Source organism: Cetorhinus maximus, chromosome 23 (genome assembly GCF_964194155.1).
Source record: "Cetorhinus maximus chromosome 23, sCetMax3.hap1.1, whole genome shotgun sequence".
NCBI classification, from domain to species: domain Eukaryota; kingdom Metazoa; phylum Chordata; class Chondrichthyes; order Lamniformes; family Cetorhinidae; genus Cetorhinus; species Cetorhinus maximus.
Genome location: NC_135901.1, coordinates 8,206,437 through 8,220,134, shown reverse-complemented (window position 1 = coordinate 8,220,134; position 13,698 = coordinate 8,206,437). Strand labels below are relative to the sequence as shown.

At 46.4% G+C, this 13,698-nt stretch overlaps 2 protein-coding genes across 3 annotated transcripts in view; one reads left to right on the top strand and one right to left on the bottom strand.

Moving 5' to 3' along the window:
- LOC144697773 (uncharacterized) overlaps positions 1 to 13,089 on the top strand; it is a 40,434-nt gene extending 27,345 nt beyond the window's left edge. Inside the window, exons 3-5 of the mRNA XM_078569770.1 lie at positions 11,125 to 11,230; positions 11,562 to 11,575; positions 12,268 to 13,089. Of these exons, the coding sequence (XP_078425896.1) occupies positions 11,125 to 11,230; positions 11,562 to 11,575; positions 12,268 to 13,089 (942 nt within the window). The remainder of the gene's footprint in view (positions 1 to 11,124; positions 11,231 to 11,561; positions 11,576 to 12,267) is intronic.
- Positions 3,292 to 9,538, bottom strand: LOC144698171 (uncharacterized). 2 transcript variants are annotated; one of them, XM_078570117.1, is made up of 2 exons: positions 9,496 to 9,538; positions 3,292 to 4,654 (listed from the first exon to the last, which is right to left on the bottom strand). In XM_078570117.1, the coding sequence occupies exon 2, from the start codon at positions 4,543 to 4,545 to the stop codon at positions 3,466 to 3,468; it is 1,080 nt and encodes a 359-aa protein (XP_078426243.1). In that variant the 5' UTR covers positions 4,546 to 4,654; positions 9,496 to 9,538; the 3' UTR covers positions 3,292 to 3,465. The 2 variants fall into 2 exon arrangements, with proteins under 2 accessions (XP_078426243.1, XP_078426242.1); XM_078570116.1 differs by lacking the exon at positions 9,496 to 9,538 and adding an exon at positions 8,760 to 9,133.
- Positions 13,090 to 13,698: the final 609 nt, after the last annotated feature.

The following is a 13,698-nucleotide window of genomic DNA, read 5'->3' as shown; positions in this document are numbered from 1 at the left end:
ACCCCTTTCCTAACAGCACTGTGGGTGTACCTATCCCACACGGACTGCAGTGATTCAAGAAGGCGGCTCACCAGCACCTTCTCAAGGGCAATTAGGGATAGGCAATAAATGCTGGCCTGGCCAGTGACACCAGCGACACCCACATCCCATGAACGAATAAGTAAAAAAACTTATAGTGCTTGAATTTTGCTGTTAATCACACTTAGAACTGAACTACGTTCCTAGTTTATTTCTGCGGATGTAAATGAACTCCAGCCCAGTTATAGGGATTAATATTCTGGATAAAAGTTAAATAAATCAGCTTTGTTTTAAATACACAATATGTTGAGTCATTTTAATATCTCTAACACGTTAGCTCCTTTTGAATTGCTCTCCCTCTCCTCTGTCTCCTCCATCCTCACCCCCAACAAGTGCTCATGGAGGAGCAGCTCATGGTCTTCTTTGTCACTAAAATTGAGACAATCCAACCAGCTGCCTCTGTTGTTTCCCTCCCTTCCCCTAACCTACTGGGCCAAACCTCCCCTAACGTTCCCCTTATACCGAGATCTGAACTCACATCTTCTTCTAGTTTCTCTCCCACCTCCCCTCATGCCCTCTCAGAGCTCATCTTGTCCATGAGACACACCTCCTGCTCCATTGACACTATTCCCACTAAACTACTGACTGCACAACCTCTCCATGGGAAGATAATGCAGTGGATTCGGAGCTCTCTTCCCCCCAGCTCTGATCTAAGAAGCTGCAGCTACACTGGAGATATTTATATTTAACTTGTTCACCACATTCGTCATCTGGCCCTGTTCAAACCATAACCACAAGGATATCTGTGTATTGTTCTGAGTGTGAACACAAGGCTGTGTCACTATTACACACAGGTACCATTTCCTTGGTTCACATCTCTATACAATGACCAGCTCTTTACACATCCCCTTCCACACTCAAATCAACATCACAAATACAGATTATCTGCTCATTATCAGATTAGTTGTGGGATCTTGCTGGTTCCTCAAATCCCCTGCCCTTTATTTTCAATTTATGCCCCATGGTTATTGACACCACCTCTAAGGGGAAATGTTTCTTCCTATCTACCCGATCTATGCCCCTCATTATTTTGTACACCTCTATCAGGTCCCCCCTCAGCCTTCTCTGCTCGAAGGAAAACAACCCTCGCCTATCCAGTTTCTCTTCATAGCTGAAACGCTCCAGCCCAGGCGACATCCTGGTGAATCCCCCCTGCACCCTCTCCAGTGCAATCACATCCTTCCTATAGTTTGGTGACTAGAATTGCACACAGGACTCCAGCTGTGGCCTAACTCACATTGTATACACTCCAACATAACCTCCCTGCTCTTATATTCTGTGTCTCGATTAATAAAGGCAAGTGTCCCATGTGAGCTGGGGTGGGGTGGAGACAGGCGACATTATGGAGATTAAAATATCTGGTGTTAGTGATGGTGCGGATATGTGGTCAGAAACTTATCTTGGGGTTAAATCTGACACCAGGATTGTGAACAGTGTGGCTGAGCCTCAGACAGTTCCCAGGGAGAGGGATGCACACGGCCGTTATGGAACAGAATTTTCCAGGCTGATCAAATCCACAAGGGAGACTTGGCCAAACTATCACAATGATTTTTCTATTTGCATTTATTACAAGGAGGCTTGTGCACTGAAGTCAGAAGTAATGAGTCCACGGCCACCTTCAGAGATTTTAAAGATTAATTTAAAGTATTTATTAACAAAAGAAGAAAAAACTTAAACACACACACACACAAAATCACAGTTACACAGTTACTTAATCTTATAGCATTTCGCAAAATTCATACTTAACCAGACTACCAACTACACACTTCCTTTAAGGCAACAGCCCAAATAGATTCCCAATTTATAAAGACATTCAGTACTATTACCACAAGCACCCACTCGACAGTGAAATTCCAAAGGCCTTTAACACAACCTTGGTTACTGGAACAGCAAACGTCTGGAGGGTAGCTAGAGGCTTCCCCCACCCCCCCACCACCCCCCCCCACCCCACCCCCACAAGTCTGTTTCACACGTTGCACCTTTCAAGATCTCACATGGCCATACCCCACACAACCTTCAATCCTTCTTTAAATATATTTTATACCTTTTGATTTGTAAATCCCATTGTTTTCTTTGTCTTTCGAAGTTACTTTTCCCAGAATACAAAAATCTTTCATGTTGTTATTATGGCCAGCGCTTTTGGGAAAAACAAATGCAATCACTTTGCCTGACTTATCTTGTCAGTTGTAGACATTACACCATCCCTTTGAAAATCAAACAACTCCTTCTTTATCTAAACATGTAAATTACCTTCACACCTTATCCACTGAGACCTCATTCCAGCTCACTCATCCCCATTTCAAATGCTTCTTTTACACCTCACTCCTTTGATAATTTAAAACTTGCAGTCTAATTGTCTTTAGTTAATTAAATTAGCCACACACACTGAAACATAAGCTTGCTTTACAATATCCCACAATAATATCAGAAAAAATCTGATAGTTCCTTGACAATTCGAAGTGGTGACTGAAGACAATGGCTTTGGTTTTCCCAAATTTTGATTGGAGAAAATTCCTGCTCATTCAGTACTTGGTGTCGGATAAGCAGTTTAATAATTTAGTAACAGTGGAGGAATGAAGAGGGATGGTGGTGAGGTAGAGCTGGGCGTTGTCAGTGTACATGTGAAAACTAACATGGTGCTTTTGGATGATGTTGCCTAGTGGCAGCGGGTAGATGAGAAATAGGAGGGGCCAAGGATAGATTCTTGGGAGACACCAAGTTCAAGGACTTTGTAGAGAAAAGGGAGTTTGGAGATGGGGTGGTAGTTTGTAAAGATGGTGGGATAAAGGTTTGTTTCTTCTCAGGAGGGTGATGGTGGTGGATTTTAAGGCAAGAGGGACAGATAAGAGAAAGAACCGTTAACAATATCAGCTAACTTGGAGAAAATGGATGGTCAGCAGTTTCGTGAGAATAGGGTCAAGGCAGCAGAAGGCAGGTCTCATTGACAAGATGAGCTCTGAGAGAGCAAGAGGGAGAAAAACAGGTTCAGGGCAAGGGGCAGGGGGGAGCTTTAGAAAGAGTTTGGCCCAGTGGGCCAGTGGAAAGAGGAAAGCAGCTGATCGGATTGTCTCAATCGTAGTGACAAAGACGATCTATGAGCTCCTCACACTTGTTGTTGGAGGTGTGGATGAAGGAGACAGAAGAGAGGGAGAGCACTTCAAAAGGAACTAATTTGTGTTAGAGATATTAGAAAGACTCAACACGATGCAAGTTTAACACAAAGCTGATTTATTTGACTTTATCCAGAATATTAACCCCTACAATTGGACTCGAGTTTATTAACATCAGCAGAAACAGACCAAATGGACACAGTTCAGTCCTGGATGCGATTAACAGAAAAACCCAATCACTTGTGAACTCGCTGATGTTTCAGCAGTTTGGATGAGGTTATGAATCCCCTCCCACACTCGGGGCAGGTGAATGGCCTCTCCCAGTGTGAACTCGCCGGTGTCTCAGCAGGGAGGATGTGGTTGTGAATCCCCTCCCACACTCGGGGCAGCTGAATGGCCTCTCCCCAGTGTGAACTCGCCGGTGTCTCAGCAGGGAGGATGTGGTTGTGAATCCCCTCCCACACTCTGAGCAGGTGAATGGCCTCTCCCCAGTGTGAGTGCGCTGGTGTGTCAACAGGATGGATAAGCGAGTGAATCCCATCCCACACTCTGAGCAGGTGAATAGTCTCTCCCCATTGTGAATTCGCTGGTGTACAATGAGTTGAGATGATTGTCTGAACCCAGTCCCGCAGTGAGAGCACCTGAACGGTCTCTCATCGGTGTGAACACGTTGATGGATCATCAGGTCCCCGGAACTTTTAAAGCACTTCCCACAGTCTGGACATTTGAAAGGTCTCTCGTCAGTGTGAATACTCTGGTGATTCAGCAGGGTGGATCTGTTAGCAAATCCCTTCCCACACTTGGAGCAGGTGAATGGGCTCTCCCCATTGTGAATTCGCTGGTGTACAGTGAGGTTAAATAATGTCTTGAACCCAGTCCCACAGTGAGAGCACCTGAATGGCCTCTCGTCAGTGTGAACACGTTGATGGGCAGTCAGTTCCCGGGGACTTTTAAAGCACTTCCCGCAGTCTGGGCATTTGAAAGGTCTCTCGTCAGTGTGAACTCGCTGGTGTGTCAGCAGGGTGGATGAGCGAGCAAATCCCTTCCCACACTCGGAGCAGGTGAACGGCCTCTCCCCAGTGTGAACTCGCCAATGTTTCAGCAGACTGGACGAACAAGTAAATCCTTTCCTACACTCAGGGCAGGTGAACGGCCTCTCCCCAGTGTGAATTCGTTGATGATTTTCCAGCTCTGATGGGTAATTAAATCCCTTCCCACAGTCCCCACATTTCCACGGTTTCTCCCTGTTCTGACTGCATTTATGTTTCAACAGATTAGATGATCGGTTGAAGCCTCGTCCACACACAGAACACGTGTACGGTTTCTCCCCACTGTGAACGGTGCTTTTTCCTTCCATGTTCAACTTCCGATGATATTTGGGTGACGATAAGCTGGGCAACTCTGTCAGATCCTGATGTGATGTTTGGTTTCAGTTTCCCAACTGCAAATCCTCCCCTTCTAATACCCTGTGAAATTGATTTAAAACAGAGAAAAGGGAGTGAGAGAGAACCCACAAAAACAGGTTGTGAAATTGAGCTGAATGAATCTGGTAATTAGTGGGGCCGGCACCAGGAAAAAGTGACCATGAAAACTGCTGGATTGTCATAAAAACCCAACTGGTTCATTTATGTCCTTCAGGGAAGGGAACCTGCCACCCAGTCTGGGCCTACACAAGGCACCGGCCTAGATGGGAGAAGACAGGAAGAGAGAGAAGGGTCGGGGTGGGAGAGGGAAGGGTTGAAAAAGAGGGATTACAACTCAACCAGAATTTTGACAGAAAATCAAAACTCTGAACCTCCACCACCTAGAAGGGCCAGGCTGGGAGGTGTGTGTGAACACCATCACCTCCAAGTTCCCTTTCAACTCACACACCATCCTGATTTGTCTGACATCCAGTACTGGACAAACAGAAATTTCCTCCACTTAAGTATTGGGAAGACCAAAGCCATTGTCTTCAGTTCCCACTACAAACTCCACTTCCTGGCCACCGACTCCATCCCTCTCCCTGGTAACTGTCTGGGGCCAAACCAGTCTGTTCACAACCACTGGGTCATAGTTCACCCAAAAATTAGCTTCAAACCACATATATGCATCATCACCAAGGCCGCCCATTCCCAACTCAGTAACATCGCCCGACACTGCCCGACTCACTGCTCATCCTTTCCTGAAACTCTCATCCATTCTTTTGTCACCTCTAGACTTAACAATCCTGACCGGCCTCCTACATTCAACCTCCCTGTAATCTTGAGATCACCCAAAACGCTGCTGTCCGTGTGCTTACTCGCACCAAGCCTTGTTCACCCATCAGCCCTGTGCTCACTGACCTACAAAGGCTCTGGGTTAAGAAGCACCTAAACTTTAAATTCCTCATCCTTATTTTCAATTACCTCCATGGCCCCTCCCTATCTGTGTAATCTCCTCCAGCCTCACAACCCTCTGAGATATTTGCGCTCCACTGATTCTGACATCCTGAACATTCCCGATTTTAATTGCTCCACCTTTGGTGGTCGAACTGCCAAAGCCAAAAGCTGTGGAATTTCCTCCCTAAACCTCTCTGTCTCTCTACCTCACTTTCCTCCTTTAAGAGACTCCTTAAAAACTATCTGTTTGACCAAACTATTGGTCAAATGCCCTAACAGCTCCTTATGTGGGTTTCGTGTCAAATGTTGCTGTATAACACTCCTGTGAACACACATTGGAATGTTCTATTACATGAAAGGCACTATATAAATACACATTGTTGTTGTTGATTTCAGCATATATCACTGTTCCTTCATCATCACTGGGTGAATAGCCTGTAACATTGTGGGAGCACCTTCACCACACAGACTGCAGTGGTTCAAGAAGGTCAAACATCATCTTCTCCACAGGTAAGTGGGGATGGGTAATATCTGCTGCTAGTCTTGTTAGTGAAAGGTCAGGGAGTGGGACTAACTCTTGCTCTTACAGAGAGCCAGCATGGGCATGATAGGCTAAATGGCCTCTGGCTGTATTGTAACCATTCAATGATTCTATGACTCAATGAAAAAGGACCAACACTGGAGGCCAGGGACCAACTTCAGCCATCAATGTCTACCCTGCAAAAACCGGCTCTTAACTGGTCCGTCTGTGTTTCCAGATTCAGTTCTGTGAACAACGCCTGCAATAAAATAATAGCAAAATACTGCAGCTACTGGAAATCTGAAACAAAAAGAGAAAATGATGGAAATTCTCAGCAGGTCAGGCAGTAACTGTGGGGAGAGAAAAAGAGTTAGTGTTTCAGGGTGTGCAGAATGAACTATGGGAAGTAAAAATGCTGCAGAATTTGATGGTCAATATAAACTCAGAAACAGAAGAGAAATGGACGACAGTGCAGGAAAAACAATTCCTGACCATGAAACATACTATGGGAAGATAAAGCTGGAAAGCCAGCAGCACATGATCAGGTGATGGGCAGTGGTGGAAACCTCATTTAGACGCAGTTGGTAGAAGTAACAGTAAAATGTTGAACATAACTAAAACACACCCATTATTAGAGACAGAGGAAGTTAGACAATGGCAGGGAGGTGATCAGGGAGGGCAGAGGTGAAACAGAGCAATGGGTGGACATGGATTCAGATCCACAGTAAAGGAGCCACACCAGCCTCAGAGCCATGGAACCTCTCACAGATAACAGGGAATAGCACTAAAAGCTCTAAATTGTAGAGGAATGGTCAAAAATACTCACCTCTGAACCAATTTCAGTTTTCAATATTAAAATCTCCTGCTGGAGCTTGCAGCTGGAAAGATATCAGAAACACTGGAGTCAGAGAAAAATCTCCCAGTTGAGGAAATACCCGGGGAGTGGGGGTGATGTCACTGATCAATTGTCGGTGCGTGATGACATCACAGACACGAACACTGAACATCTGGGTCTGTGCAAACCAGTGATCACCACACATAATGAAGGATGTGAGGGTCCTTGAGAGGGTGCAGAGGAGATTTACCAGAATGGTTCCAGGGATGAGGGATTTTAGTAACAATGTTAGGTTGGAGAAACTGGGGTTGTTCTCCTTGCAGCAAAGGAGGTTGAGGGGAAATCTGATAGAGATGCAAAAGTTTATAAAAAGCTATAAAAGATAAGGTTGAAGCATTTGCCACAATCTTCAGCCAGAAGTGCCGAGTGGATGATCCATCTCGGCCCCCTCCGGAGGTCCCCAGCATCACAGATGCCAGTGTTCAGCAAATTTGATTCACTCCACAGCTGAAGGCACTGGATAGTGCAAAAGCTATGGGGCCCTGACAATATTCCAGCAATTGTACTGAAGACTTGTGCTCCAGAACTTGCCTCGCCCTTAGCCAGGCTGTTCCAGTACAGCTACAACACTGGCATCGACCCAGCAATGTGAAAAATTGCCCAGGTATGTCCTGTACACAAAAAGCAGGACAAATCCAACCTGGCCAATTACCACCCCATCAGTCTATTCTCGATTATCAGTAAAGTGATGGAAGGGGTCATCAACAGTGTTATCAAGCGGTACTTGCTTAACAATAACCTGCTCACTGACGCCAAGTTTGGGTTCCATCAGGGCCACTCGGCTCCTGACCCCATTACAGCTTTGGTGGAAACATGGACAAAAGAGCTGAACTCTGGAGGTGAGATGAGAGTGACTGTATCATGGCAGCATTTGACCAAATGTGGCATCAAGGAGCCCTAGCAAAACTGGAGTCAATGGGAATTGGGGGAAAACTCTCCACTGGTTAGAGTCATACCTAGCACAAAGGAATGTGGTTGTGGTTGTTGGAGATCAATCATCTCAGCTCCAGGACATCACTGCAGGAATTCTTCAGGGTAGTGTCCTAGGCCCAACCATCTTCAGCTGCTTCATCAATGATCTTCCTTCCATCATAAGGTCAGAAGTGGGGATGTTCACTGAAGATTGCACAATGTTCAGCACCATTTGTGACTCCTCACATATTGATGCAGCCCACGTCCAAATGCAGCAAGACCTGGACAATATCCAGGCTTGGGCTGAAAAGTGGCAAGTAACATTCGAGCCACACAAGTATCAGGCAATGACCACCTCCAGCAAGAGAGAATCTGACCATCGCCCCCTGACATTCAATGGCATTACCATCACTGAATCCCCTGCTATCAACATCCTGAGGATTGCTCTTGACCAGAAACGGAACTGGACTAGCCATATAAAAATAATGGCTACAACAGCAGGTCAGAGGCTAGGAATCCTGTAGTGAGTAAGTCACCTCCTGACTCCCCATAGTCTGTCCACCATATACAAGACACAAGTCAGGAGTGTGATGGAATGTTCCCCACTTGCCTGGATGAGTGCAGCTCCCACAACACTCAAGAAGCCTGACACGGTCCAGGACAAAGTAGTCCACTTGACTGGCACCATATTCATAAACATTCACTCCCTCCACCACCGATGCACAGTAGCAGCAGTGTGTACCCCATCTACAAGATGCACTGCAGGAATTCACCAGGGTTCCTTAGACAGCACCTTCCAAACATGGCCGGTACCATCTGGAAGGACAAGGGCAGCAGGTAGATGGGAACACCACCACCTGGAATTTCCTTTCCAAGTCACTCACCATCCTGACTTGGAAAAATATCGCCGTTCCTTCACTGTCACTGGGTCAAAATCCTGGAACTCCCTTCCTAACAGCACTGTGGGTGTACCGATAGCACATGGACTGCAGCGGTTCAAGAAGGCAGCTCACCACCACCTTCTCAAAGGCAACTAGGGATGGGCAATAAATGCTGGCCCATCCAGCAAAGCCCACATCCCTGTGAATGAATGAAAAAAACATAAGTTATTAGCTAATCATAAAAGTATCACAGACACAGATTTAAGGTAAGATCTACAGGGGGAATGTGAGGAAGAAATTTCACACATTGAGTGTTAATGACCTGGAACTCAATGCTTAAACTCAAATACTGATAATATCCAGGTCCTGATGAATCGAGTGACTCGAGTCAGATCTTAATGTGATATTTGCTTTGAGTTTGCTGTGCGTAAATCCTCCCCTTCCAATCCCCTGTAAAAGGAGTTTCCAAAATCCATCCCCGTCAGTCCAGGATAGAAATGCACAACATACTCCCCTCCTGCTGACAGGGACAGGAATTACCGCGCATGCGCCCTGCTGTACATTAACCCCGCTCAAGATGGCGGCCGTTAACCCGGGCCTTTTGCTGGAGACGCGATCCCGCAGCCTTCGCCCCGCAGATAGTTTCTTATTTTGGGTTCAGAGCCGCATAGAGTGCTTACAAACCCTCCCCGTCCACCCACCGGCTCTATTTTTCCCTCCACTCCGCTCTTTATCTTACCTTCTGTGGATCCGACAAACAATCCTCTGTTCACCGCCATTACAAACACTGCGCATGCTCCAGATCACAGTGCCCGATGGATTGACGGAAACTCCGGACCAATAGGAAGAGGGGGCGGAGCTGGATGTCCGACCGTGAGCGTGTGATCCTCCAACCAATCGGAGTGAATGAGGGGCGGGGCTGAATCCGGATGTCCCTCATTGGCTGAAACTCTGCATCATTTTGAAAGCTGATTTGTCTCAACCTCCAGGAGAAAACTGGACCTTTGTTTGTGGCTTTAAACAGATGAAACCCTGTGGGTGTGAAGCATACGTTTCAACATTTGTTAATGAAATGTGGGAACATGATGAAACAATGCTCAAACAATTCATGGGCTGACTTAAATGAATAACTGGGGAGACATGGAGTGTTAACATTAAAACAAGGAGAGTCCCTGTTTCCAATAAGTGAACTGGCAGAAGGGTTAGGACAGGTTCAGGAGAATGTCATAATTCAGAATAACACAGACTCTGAAGAAGAGTCATACGGACTCAAAACGTTAACTCTGTCTTTCTTTCCACAGATGCTATCAGACCTGCTGAATTTTTGTAGCATTTTTTGTTTTTCTTACAGACTATAAAGGAACAGCTGATCTCAAAAATAATCTTTTGTAGCATGTGTGGAGGGGATCAGCTGAATCAGGTTTAAAGGGGTGAAATGATTTTTTTTCTAGATTGGACAATCACATTAAAATCTGCAACTCAGATGGGACCATTGATTATTGCAGATTTCCATCAGTGCATTATTCCAGGAAGCCTTAAAATCAGACGGACAGTATTTCAGAACCAGGGTTCCAACTATACGGGGGCAATGGGCAATTTCATCCCAGAAAAGCCCACAAAAAATCAATCACAGCGACAGCCACTATAAGAACAACATTTGTCGGAGGCAGAATCTGTGGGCAGGAGCTCCTCCAGTCGCAATGCAGAATCCCAGCTGCTGGGGTGCTGGGTAATTGTGAGTGAAAAATATTTTTTTTGTGATTACTTTGTGGTTATGGGATTGAAACTTTGACCATAGACCAATCAATATAGATCAGAACCAAACGATAAAGAAACACCAATGCACGGAACTTCCATTATACAGCAGAAGGAAGGGGAATGGGCATTTTTGAAGAATTCACAGCAAGTTAGTAGAACATGACTTGCCCTTAACACGTTTGAGCTGGCTTGAGATATGTTTAAATCACTTCGAGAAATGGAACATGGCAGAGCACCCATTTACTAGGATTTACGTGTGATTTTTCCTTTTATTTGTTCACAATTGGGTAGCAGAAAATTGTTTTCGTTCTCTATTTTGTGTTTCAATGGCACCGCCGATACCCACAATCTCCTGCGTGTGTGAAAGTGCCCTAGTCACTGTACAGGAGCCCAACGCGCAGGCGCAATGCTGATGATGATACCTGGAGCATGCGCAGTGTCAGTTTGCTCAGAGCCCTGGGAGTGCGGGCGAGAGTCGCTGAGGCGGAGAGAGGAGCGGAGCTAGGAGCCTGGGTGGGGAGGATCCAGAAACACCCGGTGTAGGCCGCAATCCCGGATCACAGCCTCCATCACCCGTGTTTGCAGCCCCGGGGCTTCTTCCCGGTGACAGAGCCGGGTTCAGGGGAAGAGGCTCCGGAGCGGGAGATTCAAAAACTGCGGGGAGACCGCGGGCCGCCCGGGGGCTCAGAAACTGGGGGGACGGACACAGGGTCCGGGTAAGACCCACCTGGGAGGGTCCCCCCTCCTGTGTCCCGCCTGACGGCAGCTGGGATCCCGCCTGAGACCCTGAATCAGAGACACAGGAGCTGGAGAACTGAACCCAGGCAGAGGAGAGGGAGGGAGAAAACTGGGAGTGGAGGAAAGAAATGGTGGAGATGGTGAGATGGGTTTGGATTTCAGCCCAGGGAGGAGGGAGAGTGTGTGGGACGGGGATTTACAGCTTTGGGGGAACAAGAGAGGAAGAAATGTTCCATAGAAACTACAGTTGTCTGTTCTGAATTTCAGTCCTGGATTTAAAGTGATGACTTTTGTAAACTCATTTTACAGGGTATGAAACGGAGGTGACTGGCAGACAGAAAACGCAAAGCAAACATCACATCAAGATCTGTCAGAGGCACTGAATTCATCAGGACCTGAATATCATCATCTTTTGAATGTGGAAGGAGAAATATTTGTCTATTCTGTCTTTGGGAAAGGATTTCAAACATCGGTGTGACTGGAAAAGCCTCAACACACACACACACCTGAGTGAGAGTGTTCCAGTGAACTGACTTTGGAAAAAACTTTAAGCAGTTACACAGTCTGCAAAAATATCTCACCATTCACAGTGGGGAGAAACTGTTCACGTGTTGTGTGTGGACAAGGCTTCAACTAATCGTCCAACCTGGAGAGAGACAAGGACCCCCACACCATGGAAAAACCATGGAAATGTGTGGACTGTGGGAAGGGATTCAATTTCCCATCCCAACTGGAAGTTCATCGGCGCAGTCATACTGGGGAGAGACCGTTCACCTGCTCCATCTGTGGGAAGGGATTCACCCATTTGTACAACCTTCGGACACACCAGCGAGTTCACACTGAGGAGAGGCCATTCACCTGCCCTGTGTGTGGGAAGGACTTCACTCGGTCATCCCACATTGTGACACACCAACTTGTGCACACTGATAAGAGACCGTTTACATGTTCTGACTGTGAGAAGAGTTTTAAATGCAGAAAAGATCTGCTGGTACATCAACGTATTCACACTGGGGAGAGGCCGTTCACCTGCTCCGTGTGTGGGAAGGGATTCATTCAGTCATCCCACCTTCTGACACATCAACTTGTTCACTCTGATAACAAATTTTTTAATTGTTCTGACTGTGACAAGAGCTTTAAAAGCAAAAAGGATCTGCTAACACATCAATATACTCACACTGGAGAGAGGCCATTCACCTGTACCAACTGTGGGAAGGGATTCAGCCGTCCGTCTGCCCTACTGAATCACCAGCGAATTCACACTGGGGAGAGGCCGTTCACCTGCTCTGACTGTGGGAAGGGATTCATTAATTCATCCAACCTTCTGATACACCAGCAACTTCACACGGGGGATAGACCGTTCACCTGCTCTGACTGTGGGAAGGGATTCACTCGTTCATCTAACCTTCTGACACACCAACAGGTTCACACTGAGGAGAGACCATTCACTTGCTCCGTGTGTGGGAAGGGATTCACCCGGTCATCCAACCTATTGAATCACCAGCGAGTACACACTGGAGAGAGGCCGTTCACCTGCTCTGTGTGTGGGAAGGGATTCACTCAGTTATCCAACCTGCTGACACACCAGAGCATTCACAGTGGGGAGAGGCCATTTACCTGCTCTGTGTGTGGGAAGAGATTTTCTCATTCATCCTATCTGCTGAAACACCAGCGAGTTCACAGTGGGGAGAGGCCGTTCACCTGTAATGCCTGCGGAAAGGCATTCACTCAGTCATCACACCTGCGAACACACCAGTGGATTCACAAACGATTGCAAGGTTTGTATTCTACTCCTGTTGATGCTGTTAATCATACCAGGACTGAACCATGTTCATTCTGACTGTCCTGACCTGATGATGAGGTTCAATATTCTGAATAAATGTGAAATAAATCAGCTTTGTTTGTATATTTTTGTTTTTCCCCACCTGAGTGTTTAACGCCACCTAGCTGGAGTCAGAAAGGACAATCTGGGGGAGGATCTTACGGTAGGAACAGAACTACAGCCTGGACACAGTCCATCAGGGTCACACTGAGGGACCCCCAAACAACACTTTGGTCTTTCTCATCTTTCTTCACTGACGGCACAATCCCAATGTGGGTGAATCCTGAGGTGTGTAAGAAATGTGTCCCAGCTGCTCTCTTCCATGGTTCAGAGCTCCTAGACACAGAACAGAAGGCTCTTTTACAACTGGGTTTAGAGTCAGGAAGAACAACGGTGAATGCTGGAAACGTGCTGCCAAATGAAAGATTGGTGTAAAATTGTGATCTGTTCCTGACTGAAAGTGAAACAGCAGGTTTAAGTTTCCAGACGGAGAATGGCTCTTAATAAGTCTAAAATGTTTCAACGTGTTTGTGTGTCAGTCCCGAGTCGCTGAATCGAAACATGCTGAAATTTATTGGGTTAAAATCTGCATTAAACTAGAAGCTGGAGGAGTTCACAGGAGGCTGT

Coding starts and splice junctions, on each gene's coding strand:
- LOC144698171 (XM_078570117.1), bottom strand. CDS start 4,545: ATGGAAGGAAAAAGCACCGTTCACAGTGGGGAGAAACCGTACACGTGT.